The 24,000-nt window shown below is 35.0% G+C and overlaps 1 protein-coding gene across 1 annotated transcript in view; it reads left to right on the top strand.

Annotated features, from left to right (window-relative positions):
• Positions 1-14,388, top strand: part of LOC113050237 (angiopoietin-4-like) — a 34,738-nt gene extending 20,350 nt beyond the window's left edge. Inside the window, exons 4-9 of the mRNA XM_026213022.1 lie at positions 706-938; positions 10,686-10,798; positions 10,924-11,025; positions 11,427-11,593; positions 11,687-11,817; positions 13,661-14,388. Of these exons, the coding sequence (XP_026068807.1) occupies positions 706-938; positions 10,686-10,798; positions 10,924-11,025; positions 11,427-11,593; positions 11,687-11,817; positions 13,661-13,821 (907 nt within the window). The 3' untranslated portion in view covers positions 13,822-14,388. The remainder of the gene's footprint in view (positions 1-705; positions 939-10,685; positions 10,799-10,923; positions 11,026-11,426; positions 11,594-11,686; positions 11,818-13,660) is intronic.
• Positions 14,389-24,000: the final 9,612 nt, after the last annotated feature.

Below are 24,000 nucleotides of genomic sequence, written 5' to 3'. Positions count from 1 at the left end.
AAGTGATATCGCCAACTACTGGCCTGGCATGCATAATACAGTATTTTTATTTGTTTTTACAATGACAAAATATTTTTTGTCTCTCTGCTTTAAAAAAAAAGTTTATAATGCAATAGTTGTTGTTTAATCATATCCTCAATTACATCTACATACATTTATGGGATGTTTGGCTGATTGCTTGGTAGTACTGGGTGGTTGCTTTGGATTACTAGATGGTTGCTAGGGTGTTTTTTCTGTGTGGTTGCTAGGGTACTTCGAGCAGATGATTTCAAGCAGTGTTCTGGCTTATTGCTAGTGTTATGGGTGATTGTTAGGGACTTCTAGGTGGTTACTGGGGTATTCTGTCCTGTTTCTAGGTTGTTCTGGGCAGTTTCTGAAATCTTAAAAGTAATAGCACACTTCTTCTCAAAAGACAAATGTTTTGTGGTGGAATTCATGTCTAGTGCAACTGGTGAGGGATGGGTTGAGAGCCAAAGTTTAATACTTAAGTCTAAATGTTTAAAATAAACTCCTGTAGATTGCAAAACACCATTATCCATCCTATTGTAGTCCCAAGGTAGAGGCCCAATGTCTCCATTTGGCATTGATTCCTGCTCTATCTAGGAATTTCTTAGAAACATCTGGAGACGCTTTGAAAAAGCTTCTTTTTGACTTAAACTATTAGTAGAAGTTTTTAAAGAATGCATTATACATTGCTTCCACCAGTCATTTGGAGAGTAAAGTCTTGGTCTTGGAGTCACAGCAGAGGACAGAGCTGGAGGACATGAGGGAGGAGAAGGAGCGCCTGCAGGACCTGGTGAAAAGACAGACAGTTGCCATTACGGCTCTGGAGAGACAGCTGAGTGCGGCCAGCAGCAACAACTCAGTTTTACAGAGACAACATCAGCAGCTCATGAAGTCCGTACACACACTTATCGGCATGGTGTCTTCTGGTACAGGTAAGAGTACACACCTTTAAACAAACAGTTTACCCAAAAATTATTATTTGCTCAAAATGTACTCATCCTGCAGGCCATAGAAGATTTAGACGAGTTTGTGTCTTCACAAGAACAGATTTGGATAAGTTTAACAGCACTTGCTGACCAATGGATCCTCTGCAGTGAATGTGAGTCCAAACAGCTGAGAAAAACATAACAATAATCCACACCACTCCAGTCCATCAATAAACATCTAGTGAAGTGAAAAGCTGCATGTTCACAAGAAATAAATCCATTATTTTAACTAGGCATTTCTACATCTGGCCAGAATAGAATCCATAATAACACTTACTTTTAAAAAGTGTTTTGGATGGTTTTTCCTTGTAAACTGTGCATATTTCTATCCTGATTCAGATACAGAATTTCAATTTGTTTCTTACAAACATGCAGCTTTTTGCTTCACAAGATATGAATTACTGAATTGAAGAGGACTGGTGGATATCTTGTAGGATTATTGTGGGTTGTTTTTCTCAGCTGTTTGGACTCCTGCCAACAGCATCAAGTCTACCAACCCATTCTCACTCCAAAGGCGTCAAAAACCGAAGCATGGTCAAGCGCCCCTAGCGTCACTTTTATGACGCCAAATGTGCCTCTCGGCGTCGAATATCGAAGCACTACGACATTCATTGCTTTCAATGGGAAACTTTTGGCGTCAGAATTCGACACGAGGACATGAGATGTTTATCGCTATGAAATCACGTTCAAGAAGTCTCATTCAGAACACATCGCGATACTTGCTATCAGTTCCACAGTTTGGGTGAGTAGTCGTATATACGCTCTTTTAATGCCTTTTATAAAATGTATTCTGTCTTATTTATTAATCAAATTAGTGCCATATGTTTAATCGCTGTATTATATCGGTCATCCGCGGCTGTCTTTGAGTTTCATTGCGTTTAAATAAATGAACACAGCTGCTAATTAGTCTGATTAAACTCTATCTGTCACGTGACGTGCCATAGACCTTCGATCCGTTTTATATTATTATTAATTTCAGGATCAATGATGTAAGTTGTATTTGTAGTAAAATCATGGTAATCACGACACTTACAATAGTAATAAATGAAATGTGAAGTTAAAACACAGTAAACAGGACATTAGTAACTGTAACTGTAGTTTTACTATGGTATATTAATAATCAATACAACAATACAATAATCACCAAACCAGCTATGTTTGTATCACTGTAATGTTAGTGTTTTTATGTTCTTTTATATGACAGATATCACAGTAATCATATGTTCTGTACCATGCTTTTAATACCTTTTAATGTAAATCCCCCCCCAAAAAAAAATCAAATTAAAAATAAATAAAAAACATGTATTTTTCCATTTTGCAGTTCATTCATATCAGTTTATATTTATATATACATTTATATATATTTATTATATCTAAATATTTTGCTCACAGATCATTATTAACATTCTTTATATAATTCAATTTTATTTACTCTCCCCATTTTATTATTTTTATTTTTATTTTTAGCTGAAAAGACATAAAGGCAGTCAGCCCAGTGGTGTTTCTGGAGAGGGATTCCTTCAGAAATGGAGAAGACAGAAAGCTGCGGAGGCAGATATATGCAGCAGTAAGTCTGTGATAGTTTGTCTCTTTTATCAAACATTCCTGCTGTTAAAATTTGTACAGCATTTGTTGTTTCTTAAACTGTTGCACTGTCCAAATACCCACACTTGCCATCTTTTCACTTGACCACTTGATTACTTATTTGACGTCTTTCCTGTATTTGGCCTAGTGTTCGAGTGAGCATGATGACCACAAGTGTGTGTCAAACTTTTCATGACCTGATGACTGTGTTTCCCAATCCTGATCCTGGAGAACCCCAGCACTGCACGGTTTTGGCGTCTCTCTTATCTGCCTTGGAGTCTTCACTGATGAGCTGATGAGTTGAATCAGGTGTGTTTGATCAGGGAGACATCTCAAATGTGCAGTGTTGGGCTTCTCCAGGACCAGGATTGGGAGCCACTGCCTTATGGGACACTTATGTGTTTACAGAGATTTTTAATAACTAATTATCAATATTTCACATACTGTACATTGGACAGCTTCCCATGACCTCTTGTGAGATCTCGGCAAAAAGTCTGACGATTTATTCCAAAACATGATGCATGATGGGATACACTAAGCTTTGTATAGCGCTCCGGAGCAGTATTGGAGAGGTTTAGTGTGTGTTAAGGACGCTGTGCTTTGGCATTATTAAGACCGTGGACAGTCTCGTTCACACACTGTCACGTTCACACACTCTCAAGTTTTTACAGAGGCTGCTTTTATGGTCTAAACAAAACACAGTGTAATGTATAAGTTGAATGTAATTTAATATTTTCTTCCTTTCTGTCTTACAGGATTGTTTGAGGATAACGCTGTGGCTCCATCATGCACAAGGACTCACCTCGTTTACTCTTTATCCCCCGCACACACAGAAATGGTCCCTGGATCAGTGATTAGACTTTGCAGTGGTTTGATTTTTGCAGAAGATGTAACTTTGTTTTAATTATAAGCTCATAACGAATACATTACAGAACCAGTGATGAAAACAATAGTTAAAAATAGCGCTCCATATTAAAAATATATTGCACACTTGACATGCATGTCTTCATGGTGTTTTTTTGTGAGTTTGAAACATTTACATTGTGTTGTATAACATTTTGGTCACAACACTTTTTCCAGTGTTCTCTGAAAGACATACTGTATTTACTGTTTTGTTTTTTAATAAAAGCATTTTCATTTGCATACTGAAAATAGTTAATGTTTACAACATAACTGCCTTTTTTTTTCTTTATGGTGGCAAAAACGAGCTTGGTGACAGAGGATGCAGTGTAGTAATTTGGGCATGTTGTCTTTAAATGAGTTTGACATATAAATAAATAATGGAAGATCCTTACAAAAATATGCATGTTTATTATGCTTTATGTATTTATTTGTTCATTCATTCATTCATTTATAATTTCAGTTTTTATTCCTAGAGTTCAAATGGTAGAGAATGGTAAATCACAGAAACACAAATGTGAACAATTTTAACTAATATACAATGTAAAGTTTAGAAGCACGTCATTTGATTAGTAAATATATTTGTCTTTGGTCAAAAAAAAATATATAAATCTTAAAAATGTGTCTTATATTTATTATAGAGGAATCTGTCTGTTGGATACAACTGCGACTGCTGGGCATGTGCACATCAATATAGCCCAATGTTTGTCAAGCTGAACAACGGAGGAAGGTGAAGACGTTAATAAAACCGAATCTAATAAGTAGCAAGCTTAATCTATTGTTAACCGAATCTATCCCTTCAGCCGAAAAACGAAAGACGTCGGTCATACATGGATAAGGAAGTGTGACGCTGCTGCTCAGCTTTGATGTCATTGGCTATGAATTTTCAGGACAGTCTGTGGTTGGACTATCTTTTAACCCATATTAAACAGCGCATCATGTAAAAAAGTATGTTTTGCTGCTATCATCACATTAGTAATATATTAAGTCAACAATGAAGTGTTGCTATCTTGACAAAAATGACATCTTTAGCGAGATCCTAATCCTAACCCTAAGCATAACTTCAATGAACTACAAAAAACAGCCCCCTAGTGTTGCCTTTGCATAGATAGAACGACGGAGACTTGTGGGTAATGTAGTTTAAAACTTTTTATTAACGAAACGAAATAAATTATTTATTTTAAGGAAAACTGGATATCTAAATATGTTTATTGTGCAAACCTCTATGATATATTTGAGAGGCAGGCTGAAATGTGGTATTTTACAGTGAGCAATATTTAAAATGCCTTTATGTCAGCTTTCCATTTATTTCTGAAAACTGAGCTCAACATTATTTTATCAGCATAGCATAAGTAATAATCCTGCCCATTTTCTCTTTGATATGTTAATTGGACTCTGATTTACAGCCATTTGAAATGTACAGTTTTGGGCTCTTCCGGGGGGTGCTACTGGGCCCCTGGGGGTAGAAGGGCAGTAAAACCTACATATATGTATTCTACTCATCATGGACAACAAACTGAGCTGAGTCACATTTATATCTGACAGTTTTCACAGTCCTCTGTTTTCTAATTCTTACATCATTGCTATTATACCTTTTGACAGGACATTGTGAGGCCATCTGATGAAACATTGAAAAATTAGAAAGAAATGATTTAATAATGAAAATAATAGATTATTTATATGATTTTTGAAGTATATGGCAAGAAATATAATGGATGAACCTGCAACAACTTGCCTTTATCTATTCCCCACCTGTAAAGCAGTAATCAAGGACAATGTATACACATTGTGATACTTCACTATTACACAAGGACAAATTCATGCAGTGCTAAGAATATTAATATATATATATATATATATATATATATATATATATATATATATATATATATATAACTATTTAGCAAAAATCAGTGTAAAAATGTCCTCCTCACCCCCGTATCTTGCTCCTCAGGTTCTGGACATCATGTGTGTGCTCTTGGTTTTAATGCAGTACAAGATCCCATTGATCATTCCTGCTACATTCTCAGTTATCCCTCAAGTGTTTGTAACAATAAAGCCCATGGCACCATCTTGTAATGCAGAATAGTTAATCTCGTAACTCCCTTTATTTCACTAAAAAATGTGCATATTTGTTACTAAAATATAAAAAAATTACTTTCTGGTGTACTGATGTCCAAGATGTCATTAATCAGATCAAAAATGTTTATGTCTTAAATAAAAAAATAATCCCAATAATTAATATGTAGTTTTTCCAAGTCTAAAATAAACACATATCAGCCTACCTAGTAAAATTATGTATTTAATAAGAATCTTCAGAACACAATATTCACCATTTTCATTTTATTGAAGCATAGACTATAAAGTTGATAAAGTAGCATCAAGACGAATAAGATTCAATGAAAATAATTATCATCAAAAATACATTAACCTCATATATAAATCAGTTCACACAGATGAGTGATGAAATGTCCTTAAAAGTCACACAGTCCCATCCAGTCAACTGTGATACAGATCATGTGATACATATAAGACATGAGATACTGTTCCAGAAAATAATGATTCCCATCATCACATCTAAACTGGTTTCATCTCCCCATCGTGTTCTTCTCTCGTGTCTGGAAACAGTTTGTGGCTGATATCCAGCACTGATGTGGTGTAGCTTGTCCTCAGCCAGAGGATCTCTCAGTCCTAAGATCCCAGACCTGGTCAAAATGAAACAAACAATCCAGATGAAGTTGTTTAATGGACAGAGAGCTCAGCTTATGTTCTGTGTGATTTTAGCAGTGTGAGCAACTATGACCCTTGTAGTACTGTACACTTACCATTCTTCAAGCTGTTTTAAGACCTTTTGAGAAGCATTTTCTCTGAAGAGAATTTAGCACATCCTCTTCTTTCACTCCTTTCAAGAGCATCACTTGGTCAAAACCCCTCATTTGGCTGATGAGATCATCTGTACAAATTAAAATACTGCAATAAAAATTAAAGAATTAAGAAAAAGTTACAGAGGCAAAGGTCTTGCTCATGAGACTGCATTAGCATGTGTAGTTCTCAGAGACTCTAGAATTCATCTATTGTTGCAGTAAATGTGTTTTCTTCCTCTAGAATCTTTCTCCAAAGTTCCTGACTTCTCTCACAAATGTGTTTTAGTCTGTGCAGTGTAAGGCCTGGCTTCAAACCAATCCACTATCAATTCACAATTTATAACATAACATTTAGAAAACAATGAAATAATGTACATTGGTGTTTATATCAACTAAACCAATTTCATGATACTTGTCTACTCTTAAAACAGGTGGTGTGTTTTTAAAAACATAATATTAAAAATGTCCAGTCACACTTTGCTAACATGCTGTAATTGTAATAGTAAAAAAAGAAATCAAGGCTGACATGACCAGTTCTGTGAGAGATCATCATAAAATGTTGTATAACACAGCATTGCTTCAACACACACATACCAGAGGACTTCTGTTTGTTTGAGCACAAGATGGCCATCTTCATTCCTCATCCTGAGCAAATCATTACCTTGGTCTTCCTTCTCTTCTGTGAAACAAGATAATCTCTACTTACTCTGTGTGCAAATAATATTGCTCATTAAACATACTTAAGTTAATTTAAAGTAAGATTCAGACCAGAGCATTTGAGGAGTAAATGTTGATTAAAAAAAATATTCTAAACAAATGTACCTGGGAAGAGCTGATCATGGCAAGATTCGCTGAGACTCAGTAATAGCTCTTTTAGTTTTTAGGAAGGTTTGTGAGGGTTGGCTCTTGAGTGAGTTGTTGAGCTTGATATTTTAGACCTGAAAAAGAAGAACAGCATTAGGATTATCTGCAAAAAATCCTGTAAGACAGAAAGAAGGAAATATTATTAATTACGTGCAACTTGTACATTACACCTCTGTAAAGATGCTGTATAATTAAAAGTTAAATGCATCCATTATTGAAAGCAAGTAATTAATAGCAAGCTATAGTCATATGAATTCTTTTGATAGTGTCAGATGAGGCTGTCCTGGGGCTTGTACAATATCATACAAGTGTTAAACTGGATTATTAAGACTGTGATGTGTTTAGGGATCATTTTTAAGACTTTGACCCTGTACAGATACCCACACTTGCAGTCTTGGCCACTTGAGAGTGTGTGTACATGACAGTGTGTGAACGAGACTGTCTTAATAATGCCAAAGCACAGCGTCCTTAACACACTAAACCTCTCCAATACTGCTCCGAAGCGCTATACAAAGCTTAGTGTATCCCATCATGCATCATGTTTTGGAATAAATCGTCAGACTTTTTGCCGAGATCTCACAAGAGGTCATGGGAAGCTGTCCAATGTACAGTATGTGAAATATTGATAATTAGTTATTAAAAATCTCTGTAAACACATAAGTGTCCCATAAGGCAGTGGCTCCCAATCCTGGTCCTGGAGAAGCCCAACACTGCACATTTGAGATGTCTCCCTGATCAAACACACCTGATTCAACTCATCAGCTCATCAGTGAAGACTCCAAGGCAGATAAGAGAGACGCCAAAACCGTGCAGTGCTGGGGTTCTCCAGGATCAGGATTGGGAAACACAGTCATCAGGTCATGAAAAGTTTGACACACACTTGTGGTCATCATGCTCACTCGAACACTAGGCCAAATACAGGAAAGACGTCAAATAAGTAATCAAGTGGTCAAGTGAAAAGATGGCAAGTGTGGGTATTTGGACAGTGCAACAGTTTAAGAAACAACAAATGCTGTACAAATTTTAACAGCAGGAATGTTTGATAAAAGAGACAAACTATCACAGACTTACTGCTGCATATATCTGCCTCCGCAGCTTTCTGTCTTCTCCATTTCTGAAGGAATCCCTCTCCAGAAACACCACTGGGCTGACTGCCTTTATGTCTTTTCAGCTAAAAATAAAAATAAAAATAATAAAATGGGGAGAGTAAATAAAATTGAATTATATAAAGAATGTTAATAATGATCTGTGAGCAAAATATTTAGATATAATAAATATATATAAATGTATATATAAATATAAACTGATATGAATGAACTGCAAAATGGAAAAATACATGTTTTTTATTTATTTTTAATTTGATTTTTTTTTGGGGGGGGGGATTTACATTAAAAGGTATTAAAAGCATGGTACAGAACATATGATTACTGTGATATCTGTCATATAAAAGAACATAAAAACACTAACATTACAGTGATACAAACATAGCTGGTTTGGTGATTATTGTATTGTTGTATTGATTATTAATATACCATAGTAAAACTACAGTTACAGTTACTAATGTCCTGTTTACTGTGTTTTAACTTCACATTTCATTTATTACTATTGTAAGTGTCGTGATTACCATGATTTTACTACAAATACAACTTACATCATTGATCCTGAAATTAATAATAATATAAAACGGATCGAAGGTCTATGGCACGTCACGTGACAGATAGAGTTTAATCAGACTAATTAGCAGCTGTGTTCATTTATTTAAATGCAATGAAACTCAAAGACAGCCGCGGATGACCGATATAATACAGCGATTAAACATATGGCACTAATTTGATTAATAAATAAGACAGAATACATTTTATAAAAGGCATTAAAAGAGCGTATATACGACTACTCACCCAAACTGTGGAACTGATAGCAAGTATCGCGATGTGTTCTGAATGAGACTTCTTGAACGTGATTTCATAGCGATAAACATCTCATGTCCTCGTGTCGAATTCTGACGCCAAAAGTTTCCCACTGAAAGCAATGAATGTCGTAGTGCTTCGATATTCGACGCCGAGAGGCACATTTGGCGTCATAAAAGTGACGCTAGGGGCGCTTGACCATGCTTCGGTTTTTGACGCCTTTGGAGTGAGAATGGGTTGAGTCTACAAGTTGTATTTGTTCTGTTTACATGTGATTATCGTCATAAATTGTGCAAAATTAGCTCAGAATATTAGTCTACAACAATCTAGATCATCTATCATGCCGTATAAGTGCATGATGTTTCACTTGAACTTATGTCATATTTTGAAAGCAAAAATGCACTTCAAATGTCATTTCATGTTGATTTTTGTTTCATCCCTGCAACATTTCACTGTCTGTGAGGAAAGAAAAGTGACTCAACACCTGGTTAGAGTACAAAGTAAGGTTACTTGTCTAAGAATGATGGTCACGTCTGATTCTTGAGCTTACAACAGCTTAGAAATCTAGTGGCAGATACTTAACATGACTTGAAAGTTTTGGTTAATTAACTGTGACGCTAATGATAAATCGAGCTGTGATTCATGGAGAGAGAAGAGGATAAGCTCTTGCTAGTGAAGTCTTTGGCAGCATGCTCTCGTGTCTTGGATGAAGTTCACATGCATCACAAACACAGTGATAAGCTAAATCAAGACTGCAGCATTTAATACGGACAGAAGACATGTCAGTTTATAAATGTTTGTGTGGAGGTTCACATTTGAAGAACCAAATGTGCCAAATTTTCTAAATAAACTCTATCTTAAATTCTTGACAAACACATTGTGTTGAATGTTTAAATGACTCATCCCAAAACTAGACCACTATGGATTTTATATTTGAACAGTTGAGGCTGTGTAATGATTATAAATCTAGTTTTTTTTTTGACAACAGAAACCACGTCGTTTTGTTTTGTCATGCTGTGTGGCAAATCCATAAAAAAACTTTAGCATGTGAAGATTCAGAACAAAAATTTGCAACATATGAATCAGTGTTATTTTAGTATCATATTTTTATTAATGTTTTGAATTTGTTTTTATTTACTTATGTTTTCATTTTTCAAGATTTTATTTCATTTCAGTTAAAGTTAATTTTATTTCAAGTAGAAAAAATAAATAAATAAAAGTTAGATTTAAGTTTTATTATTTTGAATTAATATATTTTCCTTTAAAAACAAATTGTCAATTAGTTTTTTTTTATATTTTGATTTAATTTTTCTTTTAGTTTCACTCATAAGTAAGCAACTCACTGAGAGATTTAAGTTTTTAAAATTGTCTTTGTTTCAGGTCATATTTTACTTTATTTCATAACACAAAATAAAATACAGAAGACAGAGTCGTGATTTATAAACGAATACCAGACCTCTAAAATATTTCACACTAACAGCTATGCCGCATTATTCTTTTGTTTGCTGATTATCTTTTCAACTTGCTTTCAAATCAACTCTAAACCACAAAGCCTCTGTATTTGTTCCTTACAGGCATCTCATCAAATGAGCAGCACTTCAGAGACTGTGCCGAGGCCTATAAATCCGGTCACAACACCAGCGGAGTCTACCACATTTACATCGGAGACACGACCGAGCCAACCAAGGTGTGGGATGCATTCTTTCACAAGTATGAGGAATCAGTGTGATATATCTTGGCTGTGACATACCGAATGAGGAACGGCACAAATATAAGAGAGTGAGACTGAGATGTTTCATATCCTTCTGACAGGTCTATTGTGATATGGTGACAAGCGGAGGTGGCTGGACGGTATTCCAGCACAGATACAACGGAAATGTGAACTTCCAGAAAGGGTGGAAAGACTACAAACTGGTAGGTGGACATGAAGATATAAAAAGTGCAAAACATTTAGAAAGGATTTTCTGTCTGTGCTGAGAAGACTTCATTACAAGTTTGGCATTATTCTGATGACATATATAGACTCAAAAAGCAGCCAAAACAGGATGAAGCACGGCGGCTAAAACTGTGCGTGACAGATTGGCATCATTGGCAGTAGCGGAGCTGTTTGGTACATTCTGCTGATATTTTAAGTGCTTAAATATGCTGAAATGGACTGAAAACTTGTAGTTCTTGAAACTGTAGCAGTGAAAATCAATACTGCAATTTTCTACATTTTGTTCATCTTGCCAAATGTTATTGTGTATTATATTAAAACCCGGCTTTACAAGATGAATGAGATGCAGCATTGGTGTCATTGTATGTTGTTTTCTCAGGGATTCGGTGATCTTAGTGGAGAGCACTGGCTGGGTAATGAGGCTGTTCACCTGATCACCAGTCAAGCCCAGTACTCCCTCCGAGTGGAACTTAAGGACTGGGAGGAGAATGGCGCCTATGCTCTGTATGACAAATTCCAGCTCGCCGGTGAAAAACAACAGTACAGGTATCACCAAGATTGATAACAGTGCGAGAATTGATCATTTAATACGTTTTGGCATCATTATCATAATCTTGCAATGTTTTTCTCTTTCTCCAGACTCTCGCTAGGAAGCTATAGCGGAACAGCAGGACAGCAAAGTAGCTTAGCATCAAACGGCACAGGCTTCAGCACTCGCGACGCTGACAACGACAAGTGTGTTTGCAAGTGTGCCCTAATGATGACCGGAGGTGAGCTTCTAAACATGAGCTCTTTCAAAAACACTGTTATGAACCAAACTGTTCAAATTTTGAAATATTGAGATGTACTTCAATGAATAGTTCACTCCAAAATTTACATTTGAACAAATTTGACTCACCCTCAGGTCATCCCAGATTTAGATGAGTTTGTGGTAGAGCATTTAAAAAGCATAGCTGTTTTTAATAACATTATATTGTAGCTGAGCAATGTGAGGCTACACACTCAAACATGCTTTCCTGAAATGTTTTTCGAAAACAAAATAATTGAAGCAAACTTCTTCAAATATTAGACAGTAAAGCAGCTCTGAGAAAGACAATAGTGTCATTCTTCAGTTCGAATCAGTTCAGGGTTGATTCAGTTCAGTTCAATGACTGTGTAAAGTTCATCAATTATCAAACAAAATTTCAGTTATAAGCAGCTCTACAAAAGACGTGTCATTATTTAGCTCCAGTGTTAATTCAGTTAATTCAATAACAGTCACAGAATTCATCATGAAACTAATTCACTTCAGCTGTAAAGCAGCTCTACAGAAGACAATACTCTCAGAAAATTTAGTTCTCACCTGAAAGTATCAGTGCGATTTATTGCAATAATCTTGCAATTTAATAAAATTCTCCTGTTCACGCAAATATTTAATGTCCATCAGTGAAGTTGCTTTTTGCATCTTTAATTGTCATCCCATTGATGAAAACATCTTCAAAACCGAGCAAAGTCCATGATCTTAGATTATAAACAGTCTTGTCACATCCATGATCATTTGACATAAAATACTTGTTAGGTAAAGACTAATCTGATTGTAGATAGGCACTCGACAGCACTTATTGAACACAAGCCATCTACATTCATATCCTCGCTGTCACATTTCTTCACTTGTGGCCTTTTAAGCTAAAACTGTCATGAAAAATCCCTCTGATCCTCTTCTAACCAAAGAAAACGCAAGCCCATCACAGAATTATGTAAAACACATCCAGAGTTCAGATGTGATCTCAACGCTCGCTATGCAGACAATTTAATCTATGCACTCGACTGCAGATCCCACACCACTGGGGGAAAAGATAAACAGCTTTTAATAGCATGCATTGCTATTGATTTTGAAAGTTGTTGGAGTTAATTACCGTCGAACTGGCTGGAGAACTTTAAGTGCCCTTTCTGTTTGCATTTCAAATGGTAATAAAAAGATGGCAAGATGGATCCATCTGTGCGGCCTGTCCAAACTAAACACGCATTGCGGGAGGTGATACTGATTTAATCAGGGATAGACAGACGGTGTCCTCTCTGAAGAGTGAAAGTCTGGTTTTTATTGAAGAGTCACAGTTTGCTTTGACAGGTCTCGCTGAGACATCGACCGCACAGTGGGAATAACATACTCTTTGAAACACTGATAGACTGTGGAGAGAAAAATAAAAAGACACATTATAGAGGAGAGAGATGGATCAAGGGCTTTGATTGTTTTGAGGAGATGCAATTTTTAAGCCTGACTTTATTTGCTCACCCTCATGTCGTTCCAAGACCAGTATGACCTTCTGTATTTTGTGGTATGCTAAATAATTATTTTGTATAATCTTCAGTTTTAGTTTTTTGTTCATTCAGTAAAAACGTGCTGTATCTATCAAGTTCTTAAAAGGACAAAAAACAGCATGAAAGTACTTTTAAGTTTTTATTTATTTCCAGTTATTAAACTTAAACTGATTTCAGACAGTTGCCAAGGCAAAATGTATCATTTTCATATCATCTAATATTTTATTTTATTTTATTAATAGATTTGTTTTTAGTTAACAGTAATAACACTGAACACTATTTATCTCAGTCTCTTTACATTTGTCATTCTTTCAGGCTGGTGGTTTGATGCTTGCGGTCTGTCCAACCTCAACGGAATCTACTACACCGTGGGTCACAATATCCGCAAGCTCAATGGGATTAAGTGGCATCACTTCCGTGGACCCAGCTATTCACTCCGGTCCACTTCCATGATGATCCGTCCAGCTGATTTCTGACGTGAATAAATTAGCATTGCCGCAAGCTTGTCATATTGATAATGAAAGGACATAAAGTGCTTGCCTTGGGACATAGATGCAACAAGGTGGAGACAAATAAAGATGTAATTTAATGGATGAACGGCGATGTTTCACTACAGAGAGCAGGAGTGGACAAAAACTATCAGCCTGAATATTTGGTTTCATTACTGTGCCACCATATTCTTTTTTACACATTTAAACATGCTTCACCTTTACACCTACTTTTGTCTTTCACCTTTACACCAACTTTTTGAGTTCATGTGTGGCTTAAAACCTGAAACTCTCTCCCAAAATTGTGGCATGATGTAATTCCAAAGGAAAACATTTCAAACCTAATGAGTCTGATTCCAGAACTGTTCTGGATGTTCAAGAGGAATAACTTTAATTTCTAAGATGTGCTATTTTGTAAAAGATAATAGCTATTAACAATTTAGTGAGACAGATGACTAGTTCCACTACCATTCGGAAACTTGAGGTTGGTAAGATTTTTAGTCTCTTATAGTCACCAAGGCTGCATTTATTTGATCAAAAATACAGTATTATAATTTAAAATACCTATTTGAATATACTATTTAAATATATAACTTTGATGCTGAATTTTCATCATCATGACTCCAGTCTTCAGTGTCACACGTTCCTTCAGAAATCATTCTAAAAATGCTGCTCAAGAAACAGTTCTTAATTATCAATGTTGAAAACTGTTGTGCTGCTTAACATTTTTGTAGAAATCATGATAACATTTTTTTCTTTGTAAGTATTCTTTGATAAATAGAATGATGAAAAGAACAGCATTTATTTGAAATAGAAACCTTTTATAGCATTATAAATGTCTTTACTTTACTTGTTGAATTAATGTGTTAATTTCTTTAAACAAATGTACTGACCCCAAACTTTTGAATGGTAGTGTTACTAGTGTAGCTTACTAGCAAGTCAGCTTGTTAGACTGAGTCATTGTATAATGTTATGTATAGTTTTAATAACTGGATATTTTTAATATTTTGTATCTCTTTCTTTTTTTTTTTTTCTTTTTTTTTGTCCTTTTTAGGCCTGAAACATACTCTGTACAAGAATGTCAATGCAAACACTTCTAACTCCAGTGTGTAATTTAATAAGACTAAATTCTATTTGTTTAACGTGTTATTAGCATTGCTATGGAGGCTATTTAGCATAAACTATCATCTTTATGGTCTTCACGGAGTAACATTTGCAAGTAAATCTTGCCGGGCAGCTTAGAGTAGTGTTATTTGGGAAGTTTATAACTAGCTACTGAATGTAACTCTTTTCTGCACTCTTTTTTGCAACTCGAAAGCAATGTGCTGCGTTTGCCCACTTGCATAAAGTATGTTTCTGGCCTTAAAATTGTTTGTACCCGTGTGATGTGTATGTATTGTATGCAAGAGAAAGATACTATATTTTGTTTATTCATGTTTTGAAATATGTTCTGTGTGTCCTGTTGTTCCCAATTTAAGACTAGATGTCATTTTTTAGGAGGATGCACTTTAAGGAGCACAGTATGACGGTCATGTGGTTAGACAGCAGATACGCTGATAGGAGCTGACTGTTCCTACAATTGTACAGTGTGAACAATACTTTTAGATGCTGCTGTTGTGTATACATTAATACTTTATGACCATAAACCTTTCATCACATATCATTACAGTTTGATAATAAACCCTACAGATGAGTTCTGGAGTCAAACTGGATACCAGGATTTCAGCAGGTTGACGTTTATATATGAAATATTTTACTATTGTGAACTAAAAGTTGAAGATGCCAAAGGCTTTCCTGTCTTTTTGTGGTTCAAGCTTCCTAGTTCATACAGTGTTTTCATTTAACTGAATTCCAACTTTCTGCCAAGAACATCAGGAGCATATGGAAGACATTCCCTCTTGTTGATTCTTTATTCACTTTGTAAAAATGTCAATTTGTCATATCAGATATTCCTCTTTTTTTTTTTTTGGTTTTGTTTTAAGAGTTCTACATAAGCAATAAAGTGCTTCTTATATAGATGTTTGGTGCAATTTTGGTCACTGTGTCTTAATTGGTTTTTCTGAAACATATTTCAAAAGTCCCTCTGTTAAGATACTTTATATATCTATAGCATATAAATTATAATGATTGATCTTTATTAATCAAACTGCATATAACTGTAATGCTTACAGGGAATAATCTCATAACTTTGGCTAACATTCTGGCAAGGTTCTCTCAACGTTATGAACAAACATTCTTTCAGCAGCCTGTTAATAGACCAGTCATTCAAAGTTATATATATAACGTCCATACAAAAACATTATGAAACATTTTATTGCTGAAACATTTTAATTCCACAATGTTACTTGTTTGAGAATGTTCAGAGAACATTCAAAATTAACGTTTACATAATGTTTGAATAAAGATAATATTTAGAACGTTTTTAGAGAACATCCAGAGAAAAACATGTTCATAATTGAATGTTTCGTAACGTTCTCATATTTTTGTTAGATGAGTATCTTGCGAGCTGAGGGGAAAATATAAAAGGCCGTTGCACTGTAAAAAGCTTCCAAAAAGAATTTGACACCGTAAACCATATTACCCAGATAGCTGAAAAATGTTAGACTTTAGTTAACCTTGTCAAACTGGCTGTTGTTTTGATGAGAAGTTATTCTCTAGCGCCACCTGCTGACCAGCTCTGTATGTAGGATGCACAAACATCTGCCACCTCAGAACTACAGCATGACCACAATAAAGGATTACTCGAAAAATAATGAAATATTGAATTATATCCATAACCGTTTCAACAGGTTTTTCAGGTCTGGTTGAAGAGTTCTGTAGGTTGCACGTTCAGAGCAGTAATGTAGCTGTGTGAAGTGAAACTGGATGTGTTCAAAACCCTCTTTGCTCTTTTATATCATTCTCTCTCTCTTGTTCCTTTTCTCAGGCCTTCTCGCCCTCCCCTCCTCTTCTGACCTCGATTCAGTTTTTTTGTTGTTGTTTTGGCTCTGTCCCTCCAGTTCTTGATCTCTGGAGAAGCTAGAGGGAAATCTAGGTTATTGATGTCTAAACCATGCACAAAAATTTCTTTTAGGTTATTGCAGACGGTGACAGTACATTTTTATTTTTTACTTATATTCATCTTTACAATTCATATATATTAACAAAATACCCATGTCCAAGATATAGGAAACAATATTCCATAATGATGTGCAGATGGTCAGATTTGAGCAGTAGGGGGCAGATGGGGACAGTGGTTTATTAGTAGGGGTGAAATGACCAGAGATTAACACCAGGGTCACACTGGTGTTATGAGGTAGGCATATGTTTTCATTTTTCGTAATAAACTATATAAAAGACGCATAAACATGTAAATATTAAAGATGGAAATCATATTATTTAGGTTTTTAATCAAAATTACGTGAGACGCGAACTTTAAATAATTTTGAGCGTATACTGAGCAGATATGATCATTTATATTTAGGAATATTTATTTGATTCTGTCTAGTTCAGGCGTGTTTCAAAAAGTTTCACTGAGAATAAACAGTAGTTTTATTTTATTTTTTTCTTCTCTGTCAACATGACTCTATATCCTGATCGTCTTTTGAAATATCCCTTTAAATAATAAAAGATATTTCCTAATGTCATCATTTTCCATGAAGTGACTTAATTTTGGAGGGAAAACAACAGTGCAAACATTAGTTAGTATTAGCGATTGATTTGATGAGATCTTTGATGTTTTGATGTGTTAATTTGTTTCATTCTATTACATAACATGTTGTTTGATAAAATTACAGAAATTATGTTGATAGTTTCAAAACGAATTGCTATTGTGTGTGTTTGTGTGTATGTGATATATAAATATAGCTTAACCAGAATGTACAATAATTTGATCGTTTGAGTGTAGCACTTACAATGGACTTCAGTGTAGCATACTGTAAAATATATTAATCATTCCTTTCAAAATTGTGTTATTTGAGCTGTAGAGTTGACATGGTTATAATGGGGTTTAAAATATTTGCAGTTAACTTTGCATAGACAAAGTTTATAGTGGTTTTTACCCTTTAGTCCTGTGTTAGGCCTATATATGTTTTGTGACTACAGTTTTGATATGGTGTATATACAGAAACGTGTATTCTGGTTCAATACCCTTTTCCATAAACTTGCAATACTGTAAATGTGAATCTTGCTTGTTTTTTTTTTTTTTACATACTGAGAAGTGAGTCAAATGCCGTCAATAGAGCTTAACTGGAATAGATTTGGGAACATTTCCTTAACCTTAATAAGCCACTAGATGGATGTAGTCACAATTCACCCTGGGTACCTTGTCACTGATGTGCCATATGCAATTAACATGGAAAACTGTCTGCAATGTTGGCATGCTAAACACTTCTCCAAAACAGTGGTTGGTAATGCAGCTGTCCCGTCCCATCATTCTTAACACAGGGGGTCTGTAAATGCACTCAGCTTTAGCTATTCTAAATTGATCGTAAAAATTCTAGCTCAGGGGAAGCTGAGGATACTGAGACTATACTGCTGTTTGAATCTATTTTTGTGTGGTTTAATGTATCATGGCTGCTTTGATGTTAGTCTGTTTTTTATGCATTCATATGTCCATACTGAAGCATAATTTTATAACTGGATAATGGAGTCTTTTATACTGTCTGCTTATGTGCATTCATTTTAGGATTAATATATGATGTTGTATATATATTTTGATCTTGCTTGCAATGTAATATCAAGGCATTATAAGAATTTAACACACACACACACACATTAAATAAAAAAATACATACATGTGTTTTTATGTATATGCTTGTATGTATTATGTAAAAGTCTGTAACTTTCCCTTCAAAGAATGCCATGTCTTATCCTGTATAAATAACATGGTATAATCATGGTCCTTTTTTCAGCCATTGTATATTGGAAATGCTTGTGTACATGCCCAATATACCATGATAGTATAGTACTTGTTATTATAAATAGATAGTGACCTATCAGACTTAATGTCTCTCCAGTCTGTCATCAATAACTTATTAGTGCTTCACTACTGCCAAACTGATTCATTAGGGTTCAATTATACATGAATGTCAGTATGAAAGTGTTTGATATCTCAATGTTATTTCACATTTCATAATTTTTTTTTCGGCAATACCTATGTATCATTTCTTTAGAAATGAATAGGAAATCTACATTTTCTTTGCTAATGAATCTATATATGACATGTTAGAATTAATAAATGGATGGTAGTATTAAAAGAAATGCTGATGTTCATGTGTGACACCTAAGCATGGAAACCTCATGACAGTGACAGAATGGTGTGTACATTACAGAGATGCATTTTGCATGTACCTTTGTTAACTGCAGTCAAAATGGGCCATGTGCATGCACATTTTCTATGTTTTTACATGGATCAGCATAATGACTGTGTTTATTTGAAACACAGTGTTCTTAGTAATGTTAATAACCTTGGCACATACTGTTTGATAATGAAAATAGCGCAAAAGAGCACACCTATAATTAAACATGATGAATTAAACACATGTTATGGATAACATTATATGATTTTATTATTATTATTATTTCACGCTGTGCTGTATTTTTCTAGTAGTGTTTGTGTGTTTTCTGAGGTAATACTAGACACGACACTATGTATAAATTTAGCATTTGTCCCCCTCACCTTTCATTACATGTTTCCAATCTGGTGTCCAAGAGGTTATAAAGTAAATATCTGCAGGGGCTATTACAGAAAATCAATAAATCATTTAGATTATGCAGAGGCCTGTGTAGAATGACTTGACAGACTCACAGTCTGTCATACAAACACAGATCCTGCGATCTCACATGTTCGATACATATATATATATATATATATATATATATATATATATATATATATATATATATATATATATATATTATCTGAAATAAATTAAAATTTAAAGGAAATTATATAAAAATAAAAACTGATTCAAATTATTCATAAAAATGTCTCTACCATGCTAATTTCTGGACCACTCTGGGGTCATAAGTATATTCCTAATATGTTTTTGTATTTAAAAGGCTCTTAAAAGAAGAGCATGTTAAATTAATTAGTAAAAATTTTGTGAAACAATGCATTGGAAGTGTGGCGGTAAAAAAACTCTGTCCTCATTGGTGCGATAGAGTTTCCATCACATGACTGTGCTATTAAACTGGATGTGATATTTAAAAAAGAAAAATGGCATGTGTGATAATTTGTCTAATCTCATCAGACGTATTCAACAAAGCACAATTCAGTCTGCATGCGGTCAGGGGTCACGACACGCTCACGATTCAGACCTGATTGCATCTTTTGATATGAGAAAGAGAAGCAGGAAAGCAATAGACAAAACCAGGGTGGGTGGGTGAGGTAAGAAGGAAAAATGGAGAAGGAGGGTTTATTTTAGAGTGTGTGTGTCTTGAGCAGGTGCTGAGAGTGTCTGAGGACAGTTTGAGTATCTGATCTGAGTCATACACAGAAATGACTCACAACAACACCAGTCTTCATCAGCATACATAGAAAGAGAGAGGGACGTCTTGGTGTCCTTTAACATCTTTCGCAGTACCCGCTGACTATTGTGTATGCTTTTTATTTCTGGTTTGTTCATTCAGACTCATTGGATGGCTAAATTAGGTGGTCCGTGTGGTAATATGGCATCTACTTCTTGAGTGCTCTGAGAATGAAGTCTGTTTTAAAAATATAACTGAAATTACAAAAGCCAAGCCCTACAAAATCACAGTATCAGATGGTAATTTCATGTAATATTTAACACTAAAAAGTTGTAAATAAAAAAATGTAGTACATTTTACAAGTAGATACTGTTTAGGTCTTTCTACTTTAAAATGTCATGTTTAATTCAACGTGTTACTTGCTGTTTCTTTGTAATTAATTGTGAAAATTACTAGCAATTTAGAGTGAAAACTTTTTTTTTTTTTTTTGCATTGCATTGTATTGTATTGCAAGGCATTGCATTTTATCATTGTACAGTGACAAAAAAATTATAATTTCATGGTACTTTTATATACATGCTCTTTTTTAAAAAAAATACGAGTTATTGTAGGTTGTCCATTGATATATTCAGTTAATCTGTGTCATATGCAAAAAAAAAAGTAGAGTTGGCGCCTGAGAGAAAGATAAAGGAGGAATAAAATGTACTAAAAGAAATAATGTAATGCAGCTGTTGTGGTGATAGCACTAAAACCATGTCATACCAAAGCTACTGACAAAGCATGGTAAAAATATGGTGGTGAATATATATTATCTATTAATAGAACAAAGACAGAAATACAAAGTGACTTGAGCTTATGTCATTCTAATATCATTGTCAGGCGGTAACCCACTATTATTAGAGTCCATTCATGTTTCCGCAACAAGAAAATATAATCCTACATTCATAACTTTATCCTGACAGGAAATACTTGTGATGAGATCATGACCAAAAAATTTGGAAATACCTTGTTTTTTTGTAAGCATGGGCTGACCATAATGTGTGAACATAAATATGTTCACACATATTCACACATATATCAAACGTGCACAAACTACTAGCTACTACTAAATATTGTAGAAACATAATTTTTTATTCTAACTTTTTATTAGCAATGACCTTTGTTACTGCAGGGCTAGCTGGTGCTACACATCATTTAGTATGAAATACTACAAAATCAACCCTGTTTTTGCTGGTTAGCATAAGCAGAGACAATTAGCGATACAGCTGTGTGCTAAAACGCTGGGTTGGCTTGTTTACGAGGACCAAATGGAATGCGAGCACACTAATTGTCTCATCCAAGCTGGTTTCTAATGACACCCGAGCTGTCAAACTACTACAGCTGTGTGCGCTAAAGCTAGTAAATGACTGACTACTGTGCACGGCTAACGTCATATCCTAGCACAGTGTTGTTGATTAGCTCATTACTCATGGTCTGTTAATGAGACGACTGGTCAAAAGAAGAAATGATTCTATATGCAGTTCAATCTTTGCACTAATGCCCAACTGAGATTAGACATGCATTCAGATTATTATTGGAAAACAGAGCTGAGTTGAATGTTGGCTCATGACATTTATTATAAAGCACATTTATTGTAATGTGTTTTTCGATGCTAATAGCTTTATCATTTGGTGTAGTGTGAGTTGTATACGTCAAGGACAATTGAGTCTAAATAGAGTTCCAAGTTATGTTACATTAAAATATGTAAATATGCAAAGATACAAATGAGTTTTTAGTGCAAGGCAAAATTTTCATACAAATACATTGCAGAAATTTCAGAACAGTTGATTATTTGGCCTTGGAAGAGTCTGATGAGAAATGTTTGAGTTCATAGTGAGACAGAAAATCTGAACACACATTTGATGAGATGTTGAAATCTCTTCTGAAACAGTAGACAGGGAAAATTCTTGATTTGTTCTCCTATAATTTTATTTTTGAGATTCATGGTTGCAATATTAAAGCTATTATTGAGAGATCAATATATCTCCTTTGTTATTTTCTTCCTACAAAAGCCATTTACATCTCAGAATGAGTTAAATATGAATTGTCTGAGGTTGTGAATGTCTTGCTTTTACAAACACATTAGGAGATGCTACAATGGCCAGTCAGTGAAGCTTTAAGCGTGTTTAGCTGCAGTCTGAGCTGGTAAGTGCATCCAGCTGGTGGTGTTAGCGGTGATATAAGTGACGGTTTCTTTCCTCGGTACACTCCTCCATATGTGAGTCACCAAAAGCCAGAGGAAGCAGGAAGAGACGAGAAATAACATCCAAAATGACAGTCGTTTTATTTTTGTCCCCAAAGATTCAGGGATCTTGTGTGGGAGCTAAAAACAAGCAAAGACATTTAAGAGGCGGATATATATTTATCACGCACAGATTTCGGATAATCCTTGAGCAAATAAGGTTATATAGGGCAGGATTCATGTTAACAAGTTGTATAAGTCAGTGCAAACTGGGTCTTTACATTACATTTTTACATTTTTACAAATGGTTACCCAAGTGCCAAAGTAAATATGGATATTATATGCATAATTGTTATAATAACTAAGGCTGAATAAAAAAAAAGTCTCTCAAATTGCATTTTATTATCGTATTTAAATGTAGCATTTTTGTGTGTGACCTTATCAGTTCTTATGTTATGATGTCGTATAGTGCAGTGCAGACTTCACAATGCAGGTGTTTGCATTATATTTTACAACTGGTGACAAAAATGTTACAAATGTAAGCAAAAACGTCAAACGTTCTATTAAATCTATTAATGTTATCATGAATTATTCTAAATGTTTATCATGACCATGGCTGCATAAGAAAATGGTCAATTCTGGCTTGTAAATGTCTCTCAAGTATCGATTTTAGAAACATTATTTGTCTTTTAAATGTTAACATTGCAGCACCCTGCCTGGAAAATATTGCAGAGTTTGATGAAAAATGGGAAATATTATATGGCTAGTTACATTTTATTATTTTAATTTATCATACCTGTGCGTGACCTTATCAAAACAGGTCTGCAGCCCATTTTTTGAGGTTGGCACACAGCAGTTATGAACCATTTCTTTACGCAATATCTCTGCAGTAACCTATTTGCTTAATGGTTAGCCTTATGAAAATGTCGAGCAGATTAATACTCTAATTATCCCATTCACCATTTTATCAGCAAGGTTGTATAAATGAAACAGAGGGGATGTGCAAATCCAAGGCTCATCCTAAGTTTTTCTTCAGCACGACTCCTGCTTAAAATAGCTTGGCTTGCGCTTTGAGAACAGGCCTGTGTATCAATCAACAGAAGCGCGCACATGCACAATTCAACACCCAGTCTGCAAAAATAGATCATCACACTGAGTTCTGGCACGTTGTACAAAAACATGCCATGGCAGTGGAGAAGAGCATGCATTTGTAGTCGTTTCATCAGGATCTATAGGCGTCCTTGAGCGTTTTTGTGGTATGGTGAGATCATGGGTGCATCTAAAACAAGAGACGCAGTCAGAAAAGTTTTTTGCATGGTTGCACAGTTGGACAGAAGTGTTTTTGGTTGGTCATAACATGGCCACCTGTTATTCAACTGGAGAAATTCCATTCGCATGTTTGGGGTTACAGTGGACACCATGTGCATCCAGAGAAATTTAACACCGCCCACCTCAGAGGACACTTCCTCATTCCATTCATATAAAAGACACTGGTG

The sequence above is a fragment of the Carassius auratus genome, chromosome 31 (genome assembly GCF_003368295.1).
Source record: "Carassius auratus strain Wakin chromosome 31, ASM336829v1, whole genome shotgun sequence".
NCBI classification, from domain to species: Eukaryota; Metazoa; Chordata; class Actinopteri; order Cypriniformes; family Cyprinidae; genus Carassius; species Carassius auratus.
Note: the sequence above shows the minus strand (reverse complement) of the source record. Positions and strands in the feature narration are given on the sequence as shown.